This window comes from Harpia harpyja, chromosome 5 (assembly GCF_026419915.1).
Source record: "Harpia harpyja isolate bHarHar1 chromosome 5, bHarHar1 primary haplotype, whole genome shotgun sequence".
Classification (NCBI taxonomy): domain Eukaryota; kingdom Metazoa; phylum Chordata; class Aves; order Accipitriformes; family Accipitridae; genus Harpia; species Harpia harpyja.
This window is the reverse complement of record NC_068944.1, coordinates 45862113-45884859: the sequence shown is the minus strand read 5'-3', so window position 1 is coordinate 45884859 and position 22747 is coordinate 45862113. Positions and strand designations below refer to the sequence as shown.

Sequence of the window (22747 nt, the reverse complement as noted above, 5' to 3'; positions counted from 1 at the left end):
CTATCCTGTCAGATGGTTATGATTAAAAATAGGTCAATGGGAGGCTACTGATAGAAATCACATGCAAAATGCACATGAAATGAATAGTAGTGGGAATGTCCAGACAGATTAAAATGAAAGAACATTTCATAAGTTACAAAAAGGGGGAAAACAAAATTCTAGCATCTTACCAGAGTCTTTACTAGATTTTTTGCCTTCACTATTGTCTCTCTCACTTGAGTCTTTATCATCAGTCACAGCCACTGATGTACTTTTAGCAGACCCTTCTGTATCTTCACCTTGTTCTTCTGCGGATAAGCACAGAAAAGATCTTAGAAAAGAAACTCAGTGACCACTTAAAAGCAGTTAAAAAATATGTCCTGTAATAAGAACAGCACTAACAGAGGGTGGCAAAACAGGGGGAAGGAGGGGTGGGGAGAAGAAAAGGGAAAGAACAGCACTTTAAAGAGGTTGGCCATTAATTACGAATAAGTTGCAATATTTCGAAATCTATCCAGAAATTCTGACCGTGTCTTTATCAGAGCACCCGCTTTCCACCAGTGTGACAGATTTAAGGCCTGTCATTTCATATTCTTTGGCTAGAAATGATTTGTGTTAAAATACACGCGCGCACATGCACACACAGCCTGGAACAAAAGCAAGCACATCTAAAAATGCATCTGGGAGCCAAAAAAAAAAGGGCGGGGAGTTAAAAAAAAGGGGGGGGAATTCAAATATAAATCCTATTAGTGCAGCAGTATCCCGCTAATTGCAGTAAGTAAGTATTAGGTATTAGGTACTGTATTAAATATAAACCTCTGGCTTTGCGGGCGAAGTCTCAAATTTTGTCTCCAGGGGGAGCCATTCAGGATAAATGATGCAACTTGGTATATGGCTTCTGAGGAAGCAGCATTACCCACACCTCACTTACGTGTTCACACCAGCTAGATTACATGGAAATCTTCACAGTAACTCAAGCCCATTTAATTATTCGGTAAATCTTAGCTATGCTGCTACTGGTGGATTAATCTGTTTATGCAGTTAGCTTCTATGCTGGGGCTGTGTAGCACTAATCCGTGAAAGGCCCACTGTTCCTTTTCATCCTGTGATCATTTGTCTCTCACTGTGCTGATGTCACATTTTAATGAATTTTTAGCAATCTGAGTAATGCCAGATAACCTGACTTGCAACTCCCTACAGCACAGCATGCTGTTTTCATTGCCGCACACAAAAAAAATAAAAATCATATTTCCCGGCTCAGGTAGGAATTGTATAAATTAGGAGGTGAAGGTAAAATGGGATTCGAAGCACCAGGCCGCTCAATTTCATAAAATCTTTAATGACCATATAAATTAACCCTGGAAAGGCAAAAGGTCACAGACACACATTTGCATACACTCTTCTATTCACTTTTGATAAGCAGAGCTTTTATGCAGGGAACATGATACAATTAACCCTTCAGGAACCATACAAAATGCAGCTACCGACATTTTAAGTGTCAAGCATTAACTGAAAATTACACACTGCATAAAATTTTCATTGTAAATGCTATAGTGATTGAAAGGGGAAATAGTGGCCCTCTTCGCACCCCATGTTTTATTAATAACATTCTGACAGCCAAATGAAATATCCTCTGTCATATGTAGCAGCTGAGCACAAAAAAATTGCTGCTTAGTGCCTCACTTGCCAGCCATGCACTGAAACTGTATGCCTAGGCAAACAACCCTCAGATCGATGTGGCGAACCTATCCGGTTCTCAACCCTCTGCGAAACCTTTTGTAAATCAGAAGAGAAAAACACGGCTACAATTTTGGAAACCAAACCAAAAAAAAAACCCACCAAAAAACCCCCCACCAAGCCCCCCAAAACCCCCAACAAATCTCAACCACAGATCAATGTGTTTTGCATTGACATCAAAATACAACATGTTAGGACTAAGCATGGAGTCCACTTTTTGGAACAATAGAGGGAGAAGGATGGTCCCCTCTTTTAGAAACAATTGCATATAAAAAAGAAATTTCCATCAGAATGGACCCCCCCCCTCGTGCTGTTTTAGTGCCCCCCCCCCCGTCCCCCGCCCCCTCCCGCGATGATAGCTAATCAAACATGGTAGGCATCCCTGTCGCAGCTGGAAGCGGGGCTGTGTTTGTCAGGGTGGCGGGGGAGTGCGGTTCGGGATGCTGTGAGCCTGTGATCATGCCTGGCTCGGGCTGTGTTAGAGCCGAGCGCGCACACATGAGGCTCGTATCCAGTGTCAGGCCCCGTGGCCTCACGGAGCCGATGGCAATCCCTTTTCGACTCATCCTTGGGAATGGACGCATTGCTTCTTTTACTAGATTTACTGGCCCAATCCCCCTGGGCTGGAAAATGAAGTGTCAAAGTGCTACTGAGTGTCCTTATCTTGAGGGGACATAAAATTGTAAGGGCTATCGTGGCACACATTAATAAAACATTGTATGTGTGTCAGGCAAAGAGAAAGAAAATTATGAAGGTACTAAAAGAAAAGCTACAGTATCATCTGGGTCTCATCAGACAATTTTTGCAGGGTGCTCTCCTGTTTTTCTGGTATGTGTTTTAAGTGTGAGAGAAATTCCCAGACATGTTCTCCTATACATCATCGTGGTGCCTGACCTCAGCCTGACCCTGGCAACAGTTTGAGAAATCTGAATGTGAACAAAGACTCTGTGTCAGCAGCAGGGAGAGATTGCGGGATAGACTTTCCCCATCAACTTAATCGCAAACAGCAGTTCTGAGGCCATAACTTTACAGGGCTCCACCAAGCCACAAACACATAACCTTTAGAGGTGAAACTGCCCCCCGCTCCCCACCCCCCCTCCTGTGATTTTTCTCAGTCTTGTGGTGCTCCCTTTGATGTAGCAAGGCAATTAGCTCTAATGTTCAAGTACTGCAGACCTGTTTTATGGTTTGGAAGGTGAGAGCTGTTTATTACAGGTAGGCTCCTGGGGGCCATAAAGGCTTTGCAAATTTTTAATCATGCAAAAAACTAATCAAAATGTAACTTATACACACCATAAAAATTAATATCATTATTATGCACGGTATAAATTGCCTGCCCTGGCTTTCAATGGCACTCACTTCTAGAAAATACATTTGGCAATCATTTCAGAAATATGTATGGCATTCACTTCAGAAATAAATTTCATAGACAGAAATGATAATACAACTTCTCATATTTTCCTTCAAAATTACAGAACGGCGGTCTAAGATTCACACTGTTGCGACTTTTATCAAAGGGACAAGATGGAACTACAACAACTCTAACTTAAAAGCAGTTAGCAAATTACAAAAAGAATCCTTAAGACCATTCGTTAGAAGAGATACTGAGGATATGTAACGAAGTCTGCTATCAAAGACACTACGGAACTCTGCTAAGATGCTGCAAACATCTCTTTTTAGTAACATTTTTGTTCTTACTTCATATGCTAACCAACAAGGATACTATTCAGTTATAAAAATATGATGGCCCCTGCTGAAAGACACAAAATTATGAATTATTATGTATCAACAAAATACAGTATGATGGTGCTACAGATTCCAGGGCAAGTCCTAATGCTCTGTTTTAAATTTACAAGAGTCCTGCCTATATACATTTACAAATGTCAGCTTTGAAAATGAATAGAACACCGGATTCAAATATACTTTAATGGCTTTAATAACACTTACTATTGCAATATGATATTTTATTCACACCTGGTTTTATTTTGTCCAAATGTTGAAAATTTCTTTTGATGTTGGATCTCTTGAATTTAGCCATTATTAACTTTTTTCCTCACAACTGACTTAGAATTAAACACAAAAATGAGGTTAGCAGTCTGCACTAAAACTGTAAAATAAGGGAAAATGGAAAAGTTAAGCTTCAGAGGTAATGTTAATCAGCTGATGTTGTATATTGCATATTCTATGTCATATACTTTAATATGTTAATCTACACTCTCGGGCCACAATTCTATACAGGTTTTATGAAGGAAGACCCTTGTGACCTTCCCCAGCCCAATGAAGCCAAGATGTGTGATGATTTCAATTGCAAAATCCAGGCCTCAGCCAAAGTTGAATAGCAGATACGAGCAGCAAAATTAGATGAATATTCATACACAGATTAAGAAAGCCTGACTTACTGAGATGCAAATAAAGGGACAAATGCATCCACCATAGCCAAGGGAAGGTATAAAGAAGCAAATAATATTTTTTCAAATAAAATACTGAAGAGTTAAAACAAGACATGTCTGAGTTGAAACAATCTTCTTTAATTTAAATGCATTGTGATAATCACGGAGGCATATCAATCACCTGTCCCTGTGTTTTAGCAGAGAATTCTCCCTACTGATAAGCAGCACTGGGAGTCTGTCTTCAAGTCTATTTAAGACATATTATTTTCAAAGGTTGATTTTGGTTGGGTTTTTTTTACATCACTGATATATCAATCAACAGCCAGTAGTTCCTATTTGGGTCCTGGATTTTGTTGTTGTTGTTGTTGTTGGTATCCCTTTTTTCCTCTCCAAATTGCAAGTAATTTCCTAAATAAGCATGATATTCTAGTTGTGGGTGAGTAATTGTGGTTATGAGAGAGAAAGCAAGATTAAGCAAGTGTTTGTGGCTGAGGGCCGGATGGATGGGGAAAGGAAAAATCAATTGCATAAAGTAGTAAGTAAATAAATATGAAATGAGAGAGAGATTTTAAAAAATAATTTGGGTTTGTTATTCAATACGTTCAATAACTAGCTGAATCAAAGGTACTCATAAATGTCCAGTATAGGTGTATCCCAGGTTCAACTGGTAGAGTGAATGCCTTACTGAGATTGTCAGGTTGAGAAGGTAACCACTAGCAAAGGTTACTGGAAGGGTGGATTGAGGGAACAGATAATCTAGGGAAAGGAGGAACAACTAACAAAAGAAAATAAGGAAAACCCCACAGAATATGCAAGAGAAGAAAAAATTAACTGAAAGCAGGGCTTGTGGATTTACTTCTGGGCTATCCCAGTTACACTACTGGGTTGATAAATTCTCCCTGACTTCTGGATTGCCATTTGTCCACCCAAATATTCCAGAAAGTATTTGTTCTATTTTCTGGCTGGTCTTGCAGAGCATGAGTGAGGAACAGTATGCCTCACTCATTCAGGATCTTGACTACATCCTCTAGTGGTCATATTTCATCTTCAAATAGGATTTCTAATTTCTCCTTTAGGGACTCAAGGGGAATAACTGCACCAACCCGTTAATAACTGTTTCTAATCACTGTGTTATATTTAAAACTATAGCTGTTAAAAGGCTGAACTTCCTGCAAACAAGCCTATAATTAACTGATGATCATCATATTGAACAGAAAGTGTTAACTGGCAGTTAGTATCAAATTGTACCATTTTGGTTTGTGGTGCATAATTTGAATTTTTATAGCAGTCTAATGCTTAATTTCTTCTGGTTGAAACGCATCACACTGTCAGAGGAGGCCAACTGCAAAGCTGGCTGAACAGAGCGTGCTGTGGTGGCTCCTTCCCAAGGAGTGTCACAAATCACACCCACTTTATCCATCCACTCCACCCAGCAGCCAGTATTCCCCACTTGCCATGCTCAGCCTCACCCCTCTGGCTGCTGGAGAGAGGCAGCTCTCATCTACCCTACTTCTTTTTGCTGCTTAGTTTCTGAAGGTAGAAAAGATTCATTATCACCAGCTAATCAGCCCAGCACTTTATTAGTTCCTAATCTAGTTTTTTCTACTTTTTTTTTATTATTATTTTCTTTAACCACAGTCTACTTTCAGCTGCTGAAGAAGGAAAAGGAATGTTCTCCCCAGAAGTTTAGAGGGGTGGGGTGTCCTTTCCAGTCCTGCTGCTCAGCGAGCTCTCCCTCTCTCTCGTTGCTGGCTGGGATTGCCTGCTTTCTAGTTGCCCTCCCATAGTCTCAGAGTAAATCAGGAAAAGAAGTGTGTTTCACTCTGATAATGGTGTAAAATGTGGGGAAAAAAATGTCGGTAAGCTTATGCTGAGCCACACTGATTTATCAGAAAATAGGAAACTCTGTGTTTTGTGTTTTTGTTGGTTTACTTCTACATTAATATTTTATCACATATTTTGCAAGAGGCAAAAGAAGCATATGCTGACAAAACCTTTAACAGGGAATGTCAGCTATTCAGAATGAAACTCAGCAATGTTTTCCAGATGTGATTGGAGATGTACAATTAATCATTTATTATGCAAAAAGGGATACTTTTCTTACTTGGCCATCTCTTGAAAGGCATTGAAGCATGAATCTATATTGAGAATAGTCTAACTTTTCCAACTGATCGGTACTTTTCTTTTGGCTGCCATTATGGTTCATAGAAAATGCTGTTCCCCCCATCAGCATAAGGCATGAAGAGCAATTGCATTGTCTGACTTGAAGAATAATACATTTCCATCAAGGTTATTTAGAAAAGAAAATTAAACCTCATTGTTAAGTCTTATTCCACGTGCTGGATACACCCTGCCTAATTTCAAGCACTCCCCTAAAGCTTCCTCTCTATGGAGGGAGAGACAGGTATCTTCAAGGCAAACAACTCAGACTTTACATAGGCTGAATTGTGCAATTCCTCCCTGACTACAGAGGGATTTTAAAGTGAAGTTTAGTGTTTGGGGTGGAGACTTTTCACCTTGAGACTGCAGCTAAATGCTGGAATTTAGGTTGCTGAACCTAAGCCTAAGAGCCTGACCCAAAGCTCAGAAAGTCAAGCTCCTCATGACCTTCACCAGTTTACTGGGTGCTCATTTCTAGCCTGTGGGATCTTCACAGTATCATTCACCTTTTTTTATACCTCTTCTTCAGTCTTGTTTTACTTTTCTGTGTTGCTGTTCAATCTGTGTGTTCAACATCCCTTCATATACAAACACTTCTACCGTCCCTGATTACTTACTTACATTTTTTCCTACCTCCTACTTGAGCTGAGTTTCCAATACATCATGTAAGTGGTGAGATTGGCTCTCCCATTCACAGTGTCCAGAATAATCCTTTAGAGTGTATTTACAGAGAAACCCACAATGTTAATTAACAACTCATTTAAAATGTCATTTAAATGACATATTTTATTAGTGACTCAGGTTTTGGGTTTCTCTCTGAAATACACTGTAAAATCCTTCTCATTTACCTTCCAGACTTTCTTTCTGAATTATTCTCCTCTTTTTGGCTCACTAACAGTATGTCTCTGAAATTATCTGTAAAGAATTCTGTTAGTACATATATTTCTCCTTTGTCTTTTGAGAATACTAGAGTAAAAGAATTTATTTTCTTTGCCATCTCTGGATCATTTTGGATTGACTCTTTATCCTCTGGTGGTCTAGCAGACCTAAAGAATCTTGTGCAGGCTTTCTATTTCAGAGATACTTTAACAATTCCTGTTTAGCTTTTCTAGGTATCTTCACGTATTTGCTCCTCTTAGCCAACCTCTATGTTCAGTTTTATTAACATCACTTTGGCTTTATTTCCACTTTTAAAGATACTTTTTTCTGACCTGAATAAATTCTTGTACTACGTCTTGTCATGTAGCTAACTACAGCCCTCCAGTTTAAATATTCCTCTTTCTTGATGTTAAGTGTCACAGGCAGAAGTAGGTGATCTATTTACAGTGAATAAAATTTCCCCTGAACATAAACACTTTCTGAATTTTTAAAATATAACCTTTACAGAATTATTTGTTTGGGGGTTTGTTTATTTGTTTGTTTGTTTGTTTGTTTGTTTGTTTTCCACAATTACCTGACAAATATTCTATAGCATATATAGCAGTCCATGGATTTTTTACAAACTTATTTGTTGCAAATATCACTTAAATCTTAGGAGTTCAAAAGTTTGGCTTCTTTAACATATGCCTACATTAAGTGGTCTTTGTTTCTTTGGAAAGACAACACTGGTGCTTTTAGCTTCCCCTCCAACCCAGATCACAATGGTTGAGTGATGTGTAAGAATCTTCACCAAGACTTCCATGGTAAATTCCTCCAAAAATCTCCTGTTAAAACTGGGTTTCCTGGCTCAGCTGTAGGTGTACTATACAAAATATAGTATACTGTCACATGGTCAAACTCTGTTATTGAGACAGGAGGAAAGGATAAAAGTCTTCTCATCAAAACTAGCATAAGTAGTAAAAAACAGCAGTACATTCCTGTCTCCTTGCTGTTTCCCATCTCCTTCTGTTACTGTCTTCCCTTGCCTCCTCCAATCCCAATCTGGAAAATTTGGATAACCAACTTTTGTGTCATAGCTCAAGTATTATGCAGTTTTGTAGAATGTTCCTGACCCATAGTATTTCAGTGTGTTTGGGATTCATAGCCATAACATGACACATCTCTGTCCCTTTAATCCACAATAGCCTACAGGATCCTTTCAATTTCAGTGCTGTGCTTCAATACCTCAAGCTAGTCTTTTCTTGCTGCATTGTTTGAGGTCAGGAATTACATTATCCTGTTGATTACTCTGAGGCTTGAGACTCAAGTCCACTGCCAAGTTTGTTGGAGACACTTGCATGGCATACTCTGAAGATGAGCAGTATCAATTGGTTCTTAGCACAATAATGGGTGACTCATAAATACTGAAAGACAGTAGACTGCATATACAGATTTTCTGAATTAAAAAATGCCAGTTATATCTAGGGGTTCTCCCAGGGCCAAGTCAAGCATTTCAGGTCACCCAGTCGTGCTGTAAAGCTTCTTGTATCATGGCAACAGAATGGCATGGGTGGCTTTATTTGTATCCATTTTTCTTTTTACTAAACCAGTACGATATGCTAGATGCTTTCCTCCATCTTTCATTTCCTTTTTCCTTCAGTTAAGTTTTTTAATTCCCACTGTTCAGTATACTGCACTACTTTTACCTTTCCTACATGTTTGTCTAATTTGAATGCTCTTTCTCCCATACATAGTTTAAATAACACACATCCCTCCCCCCCCCAAATTAATTTTCATTGTCAGCGATACAATTCTATCTCTGCGGAAGCAAAGGACATCCCTTGCCTATAGACTCCCCACTCACAACTCCCTAATGAGCACAAATCTACAGTGCCAATTTAGCTAAGACCCTGAAATGCCTTGTGAAGTGGCTCTGTTGATAGCACTGAAAATATTTCAGAGAAAGCTTCTGAACAAAACCTGAACTTAAAATTTGTTCTTAATGACTTCAGACAAGTTGATAGGGCCACCCATTTGTAAGCTTAATGTAGACTTCCCACGATTCATACACCTTTTCATTTGCTTATAACTTCAGTAAACTTCAAGTGCTTGGGCTGAAATCATCTGCGCTGAATCTCTGCTGTAGGTTGGATATCATATGCTTTTTTTTTTTTTTTTAAATTTCAGCCAATATTATTCAGCTACTTTACAAATAGGATTAGGACAAATAGATTTTTTTTATATGTGTATATATATGTCTTGGAAATCTTGACTCTTTCAGTGATTTTAAACTGGAACCCAAAATTTGGCAGACAGGATGATGTCTGGCACGTGCCACATTGGATTAAACTGCCCAAATTCAGCCAAGCAATATAGTTTTGAAAAATTATACTTACCCATGCTCAGAAAAGCTGCTTGTACTGAAGAGATGCAATTCTCCTAGGAATCCATAATCAGTGAACACTTCCCACAGTGCTGAGAGCTCACTAAAGTGCATATTCAGCCACATCCCACAGAGCCTACACAAACCTCTTCACCTAGTTCCTATGCGTACTAACCAATGCCCATGCCATCCTCATAGAGGAACTGCAGCTTAAACAGGTCTTCTAAAATACAAATTCTCCTGGCAGCTCCCCTGTACAACCAGACTGCAACTATATTATCCTTACTACGGTGAAACCAAACTTTCCCTTCTTATTATTATACTTTTGCTGCTGGCTGTCATTGTGCAGTGCACTGGGAACTGATCACTGTAGGAGAGCAGGAGCCGCATGTTCCCCCTGTGCTAGTAGGTTGGCAGGAGTGAAAGAAGTATGGAAGGGAGATTTTGAGGGTTGGATAAAGAGTTGGGGAGAGTCAAGCAGAGCGTGGTCTGAGGAAAAGAACATGAAAGACTGGGACATGGGGAAGGGAGGAGAAACTGAGGTGGCAATGAAGGTCAAATGAAAAATAGGTAGAAGGCAGGAGACTAGGACTAGAATCAGCAGTGTACCAAATTCCAGCACCACACTGGACTTCAGGAGATAGAGCTGGCTGGGACCAAAAGTGCAAACCACTGCAATCTACTAAGCAAATGAGGCAAAGACATTGAGACATGCTGAGAGGCTTGTGCAGGAATATTAAAGCTGGCAGTCAGCAGGGATGGAAGCATGCATGGCTGGATAGGGAAGGGATCTGGGAGCTGACTAGAAATATAGAAGGGACATCTGAAGAACGAGCAGCAGAAGTGGATAAGAAAAATAGAGATCACTGGTGGGGTGGGAAAAGTGATGTATAAAAAAAGCGGGAGGATAGTTGTGGAGAGAAAATGATAGGTGAAGATAGTGATTACTAGGCAAAGAGATTAGAAATTAATGTGAGTCAAACAAGGTGTCCCCCACTGCCCAAATTTAAATCCCTTATTTTTTGGTCTTATAATTCTTATTCTGGCTTACTGCACTACGCTTCACCAGTGCTTGTCCACAAAGAGGACAAAAACCTTCTGCTACTCTCAGTTGGCTCATTAGCTCTAGTAAAAGGGGTTTGTGTAGCAAATCCAAACCCACTGATGTTACAGTACTACATGGTAATTTTTTTCAAGTTTAAGTCTTCAAAAAATAACTATGGGATTATAGATGAAACCCCCCACACACGTTTTTAGAACCATTAATAATATCACAGAAGTAAAATACTTTAGTATTTTAAAAAATACATCAAGATGCTTCCTTTGTGACACAATCTTTAATTTCCTGATCAAGCTCTACCTTATGGCAAAGCCTCTTGCCTTATTCACTGCACAAAACTATTGATACTTATTTAGTGAAAAGCTATTCGGGACTTTGTTTCCTTCTCACTGTTTAATATGGGGCCACATGTTTTATTTACTACATCTCTTCAACCCATTCTGAAAGCCAAATTATTAATTTCATTATTGACTTTTTATTGCTGCACAAACATTAATGAATTTATCTTCATTACGTCCTAAGAGATGACTAGGCAATTTTGCAGTTTCAGAAAGGGGAGGCATACAGAAACTGAGGTTAAAAGAATCTACTAACTTGGAGAACCCCGTTTGATACAGATGGGACCCAATTTTTTCCAAGTACATAGCAATATATAGCACTTAATATGCTCAAAACACACAACTGATTGCTTTCATTTGCAGCTCTGTGTGTTCAGCACTTATTTAACACTATAGTACAGCCTCAAATCAAGCACTCGGAAAATGAAGGCCACACAGTCAGTGAACTCCTATGAAAAGTCTGGGTAAGGTGACCTGCTTAGGATAAAAAAATAGGCTCTCTCCAGCAGAGACAGATATGGAAGCAAATTCTTCAGTTGTCTTAAACATACCCCATTATTTCCCTCCCTGGCATCCCCAGCCTCCTTCACTACACACTTTCTGAATTTCTCAGCAAACACAGCAAGGCTCTAAAGACAGTTTCTGCCATCCCTGCACAGCACTGATTCATCCGTAACCCCATGCAGCTCTATTCTGTAAACTCAGAAAGGCAAGGGGAAAATGCAATGTGACCATGTAATTACAGACCGTATCTCCATGCATACACACATGGTGCAGAATTAAGGTACTACAGCGTATATTAGTCCTTGATTGTGAAAGTGGCTTTTCTGAGAGGCAGAAGCAGACCAGCTCTACTGTATCAATATATTAACCTCCCGTTTTCTTGTTTAGGCATCTAAGATTAACAAGCAGTATATATTTACAGATGTTGTTATCTGAATATTATCTGTAACATATAAAGTCATAAAATGCATAAGGGTAGACTGTAAGGTAATGCACAAGGATTTTCCTGCACAAATCAGGCTGAAGTTCACAGGGGTGGTGTGAATAAACCCTCATAGAGAAGTGTAACATTTTACTGATTCACTTTACCATATTATACCCAGGCTTAGCTAATTTAGGAATAGGATTTAGGAACAGGAGTTAGGAATTCAGGAATAGCACAGTAACTGTAGTTAGCAAGTATCATAGTGAGTGTAGAGTGTCTTCTTTTTATTCTAGATACAGGCAGATGTCTGTGCTAGTATTGATGAAATTTAATAATTTTATTAGAGTTTGCAAACACTGCTTTCAGACATACACTAGTTAATTCATGCATGTTGTAATTACAAAAAATACTGTAGCTTCCCTTATGATGGAAAGAGACAAGTAAAGATGAGACACAATTACAGTTGGGCAGATGTGCTATATTTGTGAAAATTGTTTTCTTTTTGAAACAAGATGTTTTGATGACTTCAGCATAAATTAGCTCCACAGTTATCACTAAGCTGAAGAATGGAAAAAAAAATGGACTTTTTAAAGTATTGGCATGGATTGGCTTTGCTTGAGTAAGGGTATTCACAGAAGTTCAAATCTTCAGAGGTCATTGTACAGAAAAATGGGCTTAAGTGAACATGCAGCATTTGATTTCCAGAAGTACTCAGTGTTATCTCAGCACCCATGGACTGAAAGCAGAGCAGTTTCAAGACTCTACGTAGTCTCAGAGAAATTAGCAAAACCCCATACATTAGGCACAGAGGATTTTTACCAATGCAAAATAGATGGTCAACACCTGGCCTTTAAGCAGATTTTATAGTCCTCATAAAACATATATCGTCCATACACACTAACCTACAAATACATTGAGAAAGTTCCACTCACTTCAAATCATGTGTTCACAAAACCATGTGTGCTGGGCTTTGAGGTCTGGGGATTATAATAGCCACCCCTTTTATAGTAGTATTTCACTTGAAAAGTGGAACATGATGTGAAGTAAGCAGCAAATAACTTCCAAAATCAGAAAAAAAAACCCCTATGAAGTTGCTTATTATAAGAGCAAGATTAATTTAGGCACCTTCATTAAAAAAAAAAACAAAACAAAAAACCTGCTGCTTTCTGTATAGTTAATCCATGCATCTTTAAAGACTTCTATTTTTAGTCTCATGCAGCATCTGAGCACACAATGTTGAGTTCTTTTTAAGATATGGGTAAAAGAGTTTGATTTATATATTTTTTAAAGAGCTTCTATGAATCTTTTTTTAAAAAATAAATCCTCTGAAAATTAACCAAGTGGTTTTTAGGCGCAGTCCTAGTTAGCTACCTTTACATTGCTGATCTTTCCAGTCAGTCAGATTTGATGATTTGGGGACATTTCTGAGGAGCATACATGAAAGACAGGACAAGCATTTCAGATAACTGTGTGAGGATGCAGGATGAAGCGACTACTGCAGGCACCACACTTTTCTAAACACCCCTTTTTCAAGATATACTCCCTTTAGTACCCCAAAGAAGGTTGGGCAGAGATCCTCTTTCTTTCCTATATGTACAACATATTTATTTGCTTGCCACTCATGAAACCTTTTAAAATGTATTTTATGGTTAAGAACCAGTGCTCTGGTTCAACTCACTGCAGAAAATAGATTCAAGATTTTGTTTGCCTGTTGTATTTGTAACAGCCTCTGTCCCACAAGCACAGGTTGGGGAACTGAGAGGTATGCCATGGGCTTTCTCCTCAGAATTTGTTCTGGAGATTAAATGGGGCATTATCGATTTCATATGAACACTATTTTGGCAGGAATTAGTCATCAGCTTGCCATTTTCATTCATCCAGGTGCTTTGTGAAAGCTCCTACATCTGGTCAGCTCAGCATACTTGACATACTCAATACCAGCATCAGCACAGATAAACATACAGGTTATATTCTCAAATGATGAGGAAATAGGAAGAGACTCTTCATCCAAGGCTTTTCTGAGTCAGTATCTATTTTGGACTGCATGTGACAATGAGGTGACATTCCTCACTCATTCCATCATGTGCAGCACACAATTTGTCATACGAACAAATGCCATGTTTTAGCTGATGGCTAAGAGGGACCATATGCATGTTTCTGTATCTTCAGAGGATGTCAGCCTGGCAGTATACCTAAGATGTCAGCCTGGCAGTATACCTAAGGTCAAATTGATTGCATGGCTTGTGCCACTTCCAAGATCTATGCATACAAATACAGCATGCTGCTTTTGGATACCACCTCACAAAGTTGAACTTCATAAAAAAGTTAAAATATTTTGTTCATATATATATATATATATATACACACACAGAGAGAAAGAAGAATCAATTGACAAGTTGACTTAGATACTGGGAAAACAAGGAATCAGGAGAAGTATGCAACTTTTTACTTGGTCCTAACTTGGGAAGTTAGCTTCAACATGAAAAAAAGAACTAAGCTGAACACTTGTATTTCATCAGTCATGGGATTAAGTAAAACTATTTTGCATCTCTGGGATAAGAAAATTCAGGCATCTGTGTAACAAAAATCATTTTTACCTTTATTTAACTAAGGCATTTTAAGTCAATTTTTAAAATAGAAAGAAAATACTATTCCAACAGTGTTTATGAGATATGACAAGCCCATACGTGCTGCCTTTCCAAATAACACAGAAACAGGACTGGTCTGAAGGTCCATTTGGGGACCTGGAATGTATTTCAGCCCTTTCTGAAAAATCAGCTACCATACCTTTAAGAGAAACAATCTGAAAATGGAATCTGGTTCAACTAGGTCTTCTTCCTTGCAAGTTAGCCATTAAAAATCATATAAGAAGTATCACTTGAGACTACTATAAACTCAGCATAACTAAGTTTGAACTCAACCCCTCGTTTCTAATAGGAAAAATAAAAATCAAAGATGAAAATAAAATTGCTAAATACTTCAAAGACAGCATGCAGGTTCAGCAGCTTTCAATGAATTGCTTCTAGAAGCAGCTGCTGATCAAACTCTAATGAAGACTTATTATTTCATGTATTCCTTCACTCAAAATAGAAAAGTTTTCACAGAAAACTGTTTTCAGTCCTACTTCTGTCATTCATTCACTCATGGCCAAAGAATGGCCCTCTACTGGAAGCCAAGAGCTGCTGCTTAGCCTCCAACCATCAAAGTCAAGGAGGGTGCTTCTGCGAGCTATGTTATAGATGTGCATTACGGCTGGCACCATGGAAGACATGTCTTGTTGCAGAAATGTATGAAGAGTGGTCATCTTTTGGAACTTCTACTGAAAGTCTCATGATGGGTGCTATACTCACAATCTCAGTTTATGGAGTTATGCAAGAATGTGAACTTTCACTTGATAACAAAGCAGAATAAATTTATGTCGTAGTTGTGGGGAAAACAGAACAAGAGGAAAGAAGAAGGAGAAGAAGAAGAAGAAGAAACAATCCAAAAAACAACATCATTTCTAAAGGCTTGAGCAAAAAGAAAGCCTAAAACTCAAACCCAAGTGTGTTATAATCAACTCACAATTATCCAGGGTACTACAGGGGTGGGGTTACTTAAATAAAGCAAAACCATATGTAAACTACACTAAAAGAACACATTTAGTACATTCACTTTTGAAGTAATTCACTTACTTTCACTTGTAAATAGCTACCTATGGAATGAAGGAAGGGCATTAAATCGCAGTGAGCAGAGCAGGCCTGGTAGAGCAATATTTATTTTGTGTCATGTATTCTGCAGCAATGGGCTGCAGCCAGTGGTGTGGGCAGCAGATGGGCTCCGGTCAAGCCACAACCCAGGTAATCTATTCACAGATAATTCAAATTTGACTGCTTTATAAATCTCAGGAATTTTAATGCAGTCTCATGACTGTTGAGTTATAGAGTTGAAAATATTACAAACTGTCAAAAAATACAAGCCACCCTCCAAAAACCTTCCCCCAATTAAATTCCCTTGGCTGTAACTTAGAAAAACTGTAACCCTTGTAAAAACCTTTTTACTGAATGTCTCCACCTATGTTTTTTCCCTCCAGCTACAAGCATGTGAAAAAAGTAGTTGAGAAATGAAGAAGTTGTGAAATTTGATAATTGGGTTAATGACAATAATAAAAAGAAACCCTTGAAAAATTGAGGACAAAAAATCTTTTATTGGAAAGATGTTTTCTTCCTCAGATGAATTATAGATCAACTCTGTGGAAAACACTGTTTGATAATTATTCTAGGGCTCCTATGATTAAGAAAACACTACACAGTCTGTTCCATTTTAAAGTGTCCCCACCCTTGCTTAAGCAGAAATGCAGTTACAATAATTTTATGGTACATAAAATGAAAACAGTTGGCCTACCAAGTAACAGTGAAGCAACATACACAGTTTTATAGATGTACAGTATCATTTAGAACCCTGCTGTTTCATTTGAATCGTGTTGAATCTTTTTTATCGTTTCTTCATCTAACCTAATTTGCCTAAACCCCTTATTTAATATTCCTCCTACTGTTTGTTTATTTCTCACTGAAAAAGCGTAATAGCAACAAAAATGATAATATAGTATAAATAAAGGCTAGAACTGGTGGTATATCTTCTTAGAAGTGCGAACATTCCTCTATCTATTTCGATTCCAGTGTTTCAAGCTTTTCTTTGTTAGGGGAGAATTTAATAAGACAAATAATCAGTCATGAAGAATGAAGTAGAACTCTGCTAGTGACTGCTGAGCCCAAATGATGCATTGTACAAGGAAGAAGACAATACAGTAATTCTTTGTAATAGAGGACACCAAAATAACAAGAAGCACACAACACAAGTTCTAAACTATTATAATGAACTCTGGGACTAAAGACCAGATCTTAGGTTTTGATAAGGTGGTTTTTCATTGCTTCAGCAGCACACAGATGCCTAAAAGATGGTTTAAATGGCTGGGAGGAAAGCCTTAAAATGAAAAGGATGCCCAGTGGCACAGAGCCAATGTAGCTGGTTCATTCAAAGTGGACATTAGCAATTCCTGTGTGTAGAATAAGATATTCCAAATAGCCTGAAGCTGACCTGAATTACACCAGTTTCAAAAATCTTGGGAATGTCTGAAATTTACCTCAGTTAACTCCCCCATTTTCAAATGCAGAGTCACGCTGGGACATCAGTGCAATTCTGGAGACAAGTACATTTGTTAATGTTCATAGTAAAAGAATATTAAAAAGTTAAAAGTTCTTAAAGAGCTGGAAAGAGAATAAAGCTTGGTTTACTATCTACATTTGGAAAATGAGAAAGCACATTGAACTTTCTTCCTGAATGGAGCTATTAAATCTATTGCAGAGGAAGCAAAGTTAAGTTTGAAAGAATCTTGCCCTCTGAGAATTTCAATGGGTAAAAGCTGTGGAAATTTCACTTTATTGCCACCGTTCCACCTACCACAAGGGAGCACTTGTAATATTGATTAAATTGGACATGGACAGCAGAAAAATATGTAACATTTATCAAAGCCTACAAGTGCAAGAAAACAAAACCAGAAATTCCATTTGTTATTGTAGGGTCTAGAAAAATATGATGGGATGTACCTTAAATGCAGCAGGAAGACAGTAGTGCCTGTGTTTGTGTCCATTTTTGGAGAAACTGCCATACCTAATTCTTAGTTTCCAGAAACACCAACTTAAACCCTGAGCCAGCTCACCCTCTTGGAAGCCACAGATACAGTTAGGAACTTGGCCCCTGTCTCCTGACCTGGGCCAGACATCACTATTTCTATCATTCCTCCCATATTTATGGTTTTATGCCTCAATATTTAGACCTCAAGAAGCTTCAGATGTATTACCTCCCAAACTGAAAATGGTTGCAAGCAAAGTGGATTTCACTCCTTTCTAGCAAGCTGGCTGTAAACAGATTCTTTGGCACCTGTGAGCAATCTGACTTTTTTTGCCCTTTGGGTACCTTAGTCAGATATCTTGCTGCAGGATTTGGGGAGCAATATTAATGTTACAGCAAGACGCCATCTTACAAACTACAAATTCAGGCACTAAATACCTTGGTTGTTTGTAGTTAACTGTTTGTATTAATAAAGCTATGACCAATTTTCTGTGGAAAGGCTTTCCCTTTGTCATTTTTGAGCAAAGGCTGAATATTTATTTGTGTTCCCATTTTAAGTGAATTTTCAATCACTTCCAAAAGGGGATCCCATTAAATTTCCTACTAAAAAAAGAAGACTAAATTAAGGATGCTCATAATTTTCACGATATCCATGAAATGATATACTGCTATTTTGATAGAACCGTATCAATTTAGTTGAACATGAATTAACCAAGAGATCTTTCTTTCTGAAAGCCTTATTGAAAGACCCTTCTAATTCTAACTTGCCTTAAAATTAATCAATGTGGTGATACTCTCACCTTCTCCATCATAGCTTATGTAAGAAACCTAATATCTTCCTAAAACACCGTATCAGCTCTTAGTCTATCAGTGATCTTTAGGTTACTTCCTATATCACAACTGCTACGCCACTTTTGCAAAAGTGCCTTCAAAGTTTTTCAACAGTTGTAAAACATCAGTACCACCCATCACAGGATTTGCTCTCTCTCAGAAGTGCTTGACATTTGCGCTGCTTTCTCAAGTCTGTTCCTTTACACTAGTGAATTAGGAGGTGGACTTGTCTCTCCAATAATTTTGTAAGTCTTGCAAATCACAAGGGTAAACAAAAAGCACTGGGGAAAATAATTTTACACATTCTAAGTCAAAAAATCCCCATGTTGTCCACATTGCAACCAATAACGTTGCTTTTCAGGTATCATGTGTGCTGCCAAGATTTCTGATAGAAGTAGGTTGGAAGCACCTCTACCTCTGAATTGTCATGACAGTATTTGAGCTCAATTTTTTTTGATTAAAAATTTCTAACAATATGGGTTGTCAGCAGATATATCTAGAAGACTTAAGAGGTTCTGTGGAAATCAGTCTGTATGGAATGTAACCGAATAATGAAAAACAGCACAACACATATATCCCCCAATGGTGAATAATATGTCAGATAGATAGAAAAACGCATTAGCTCAGCCACTATGTATCTATAATGCATTTATTTCACTGGAATCTTTATGAAAACTAAACATACAGCTTAGGTTATTGTTACTTAACCAGCTCAATGAAATAAAGGAAGAGGGACCAACAGATGAACATTTTAGGTTTTGAAGCCGCCAGGATAAAATTATTTGATTCACAGCTACACCTAATATAGCTGAGTAACATAAACACTAATATCCTGTTTCTTACCCTGGATAGCAAATCTTGTACTGCTTAAATCTAGCTTGTCTTGAACTAACACTACTTTATAAAAAGAAGATAAAAGCTTATCAAATATTCTTGAGAAATCTCTGAAAACAGTAAATACCAGTCCTTTATTACACACTCTGGAACAAAGTTAAAATTCTGCTAACATCCTAGTGCAGAGCACAACTAACTGGAAGATTGGATGTTTCATAAGTTTACCAAAGGTATCATACACTGAGATTCCAGGCCCATGTGTCATGTCCTGAAACATCTGCAACAGAACATAACATTCTTAATAAATGAGATAAATAAAAGTGTGCATTTAATGAAATAATTCTGAAAATATATCTATTCATCCACACAGATGAAAAGCTGTTTATGATTTTGCTTGGTGGGAAAGGAAATTTATAGGTGAGATTTTTTAGTTCTGTTGAAATACACCTGGAGTATTTCCATGAGAAGACAACACATGAGTTTAGCAGTGTGAAAATATATATGCCACAAAGATTTTGATAAAAAGTAGGTGCGCAATCATTCATATCTCTTTACATACATCAGTAATAAAGAAAAAAGCATTCTATTTTATCATATTTAATAACACACTGAAAAAAGCCACACATACTTTCGAGTTATGTAATATATTTCTGTTTTAGTTGCAGAGAAGGTAACTGCTTAGAAAATGTAGGTTTGCATTTTTATGCTAAATTAATGCTAATTATATTACCACTTATACCACATTCTCATCCCACTCTTGCAAATTGCTACAAACAATTAAGAGCAAAAATCCATTCAAGTTAACAAAATGACAAGTTTTCTGCTACTTCAGAGTATTTTTAGGTATGGTATGTTCTTAGCCTGAGTTGGTTTTCATCTGTTCCTGTAATTCACAAGTCCTCAAAATAACTCTGTAACTCACTCTCTCTTTTTTTTTTTTTTTTTACACTGTTTAATCAGGATGGGGATCTGAACTGTGAGTTTATCCAAACCAATCTCCTTTTAGCGCTTGGGGTTTTTGCTGTGCCAAACCACTTCTGGTGTTTCAAGCAAGGCAATGACAGCATACCTTCTTGTTATTATTTATGCATGGAAGGCCAAACCAAATGCTTGGGTGGGTCGCTGAAGACATGAAGTATGTAGTTTTTTCCATCCACAGGACCCCATTTACATTTAAATGAACTTGCTCCTTGTGAAAGATTGGCTCCAGCAGAGAATACCACATGACCACAGACATTGAAATTAAATCACAATCACAAGGATAGAAGCCACCAACATACTGCTAAAAACAACCTACAACACATATCTGCATTGCCTTATATATGTCAGTAATAAAGAGAAAATGTTCCATTTTATTTTATAAGATGCATCTTGCTAGATGTTCTTAATCCATGTGTATAATAAGACACTGCTGCTCAAAGCGAGAGTCAAACAAGTAACACACAAAGCTACCTCTGCCATGACGGGATTTCTCACGAGGGGTAGGAAAATTGTCATGTGCAGCTCCAGGCTTTAAATGGATGATTTCTCCTGGCTGATGCTGGAGTGGCACTGACTTGACAAATGTGGGAAAGTCCTCAGCTGTGAGATGGGGGCTTAGGTTGTGGGCTCTTGGTCAATTGAAAGGTTGCATTAAATGTAAATTATAGGACTGTTACTTAGATATATACCCTTCTCAACCAGGTGAAAGGCAAACAGCGCCCTGCACTAATTCACAGATGAACTGGTGATAGGCTTGCTGAATAAGGCAAGCAGGCAGGCAGCAGGCAATTATAATCCTCATCTTTGAAGGAAGGAAAGAAAGATATTTTTATATAAAACCATATTAAATTTCCTTTTTTAAGTGCCTCTATGTATTTCTCTTTTCAATTTATATGGAAAAGTATTAGGCAAAAATCTACAGCAGAACTGGCAGTAAATATCACAGTAACAATTGCTCTTTTATTAAATATTTATTGAAATAAATTCCTGTGCTTTCTCATTTTTCTTCTTCTGCTTCCAATATTTATTTACAGCTGATTATTAACATCTGCCAGTGTAACAGTTTCATCTGTACAGAAGCCGAAGGGTAAAAAAGTCACACACCCCCTCTAACATGACCTGTAGTTAGACAGAAAACAGTTTTCCCAGTCACCGCTTGGCTTCCTGTCTGTGACCTCTGAAAAGCATTGGAGGCCAGGGTTAATGGCCTTTCCAATCTCTGTGATAAGAATTCATTTTGTTCTATTACCAGCAGTTATCTCAGGAGCCTGCTGCATCACTTCAGCAGGGTTCAATCAATGAGAGGACCTAATGAAGTAACCAGCTGTAGCTCTATTTCCCTGGTCAACTCTATCAGACAAATAAGATCTATCAGTCACATCTTAAGGCCGATCCTAGAAACAGCATCCTCACATGCTGAACCCATATGCATATGAACCAATGATACCTGGCTGTTTCTTTTTAATCTTCCCTTTTAACATGGCTTTTCTAACAGAAAAGGGAACAAAATGGGTTTGATATGTTGCATTAAGAGGACAATAATGCTGGATTAAGAAATAGCGGATTTTCAGAACAGCAGGAAGCATTTGTGTTAATAGCAAAAATAGAGTAAATTATATTGCATGACGGATTTTTTTTTCCCCAAGCAGCCCCTATTCTCCTTAGATGGTACTCTTGAAAAAAAAGATATTTTGTTTATTATTTTCTGCCTTAAATTACCATGTGTCATAAACAGCTTTAATTATGAGACTTAATTTTTAGTTTGTCACTTAGAAAAGAAATATAATTATGGTAATACTTTTCAGTCAAATGTCAGTCAAAATAATTGTCAGTCAAATTTATTTTATATTTAAGTCGGATCACTGAAAATAAAAATGTTACTTTGGACAAAATTGTATACATATAATTTTGTGATTTGTTATAATTAACTTTATCCTCTCATACTTCAAAAATGACTTAAATAGAAGTACTTTTCTTCTTTAAAAGGTACTGGATTTGAAAATTGAAAAATAAGGAAAATAATAATAAAGGACAACTTCAGGACTTCAGAGCTGTGTACATCAAAGTATGACTTTAAAATTAATTAGAGGGTACAGGAGAAAAATGCAATTCATATTGCTTGTACCAAAATGTCCAGTCTGACTTCATCACTAGGTGTGACAAACTAAGTTGTAGCAGGCCACTACAGGCAAATTACTGAAAGTGCTGTGGGAAGGCATGTTAGAAGAGTGTCATATTTGCTGAAATGTTGAAAACCACAAGTAGCTAAGTTTATTTTCTTAGGTTAATCTCAACGAATCTCATGAAATGAAATTTGTATCCTTTTAACTTAACTTTGTACTTTGTCAAATTGAAACGAAATAAAGTCTGGCTATGTGCTGCCATGGAGAAAGAGAGATGATATCCAAGAAATAAAGCTAAAAATTATAGCTATTCAACATGCATACACACTGTGCACAGAAATGTCTATATAATTAAAAGCTAAGTATCATTTTGCATACAGTAACACATCTGATGTATTATAACATACAAATTCCAGAGTACCTGTGCTTCAAATAAGCACCTATATATCTCTTTTCCCTGTGTGCAAAACAAAGTCATTCTTCTTTTGCAGTCTGTCCGCATTAATAAAACAATAGGAATATTACTTGCACAATC

At 37.6% G+C, this 22747-nt stretch overlaps 1 protein-coding gene across 2 annotated transcripts in view; it reads right to left on the bottom strand.

Moving 5' to 3' along the window:
- The window catches only part of ZFHX4 (zinc finger homeobox 4), a 152653-nt gene that overhangs the window by 26504 nt on the left and 103402 nt on the right, over positions 1-22747 (bottom strand). For both annotated transcript variants that reach the window (XM_052787380.1, XM_052787381.1), the window contains exon 5: positions 171-287. In XM_052787380.1, the coding sequence (XP_052643340.1) occupies positions 171-287 (117 nt within the window). The remainder of the gene's footprint in view (positions 1-170; positions 288-22747) is intronic.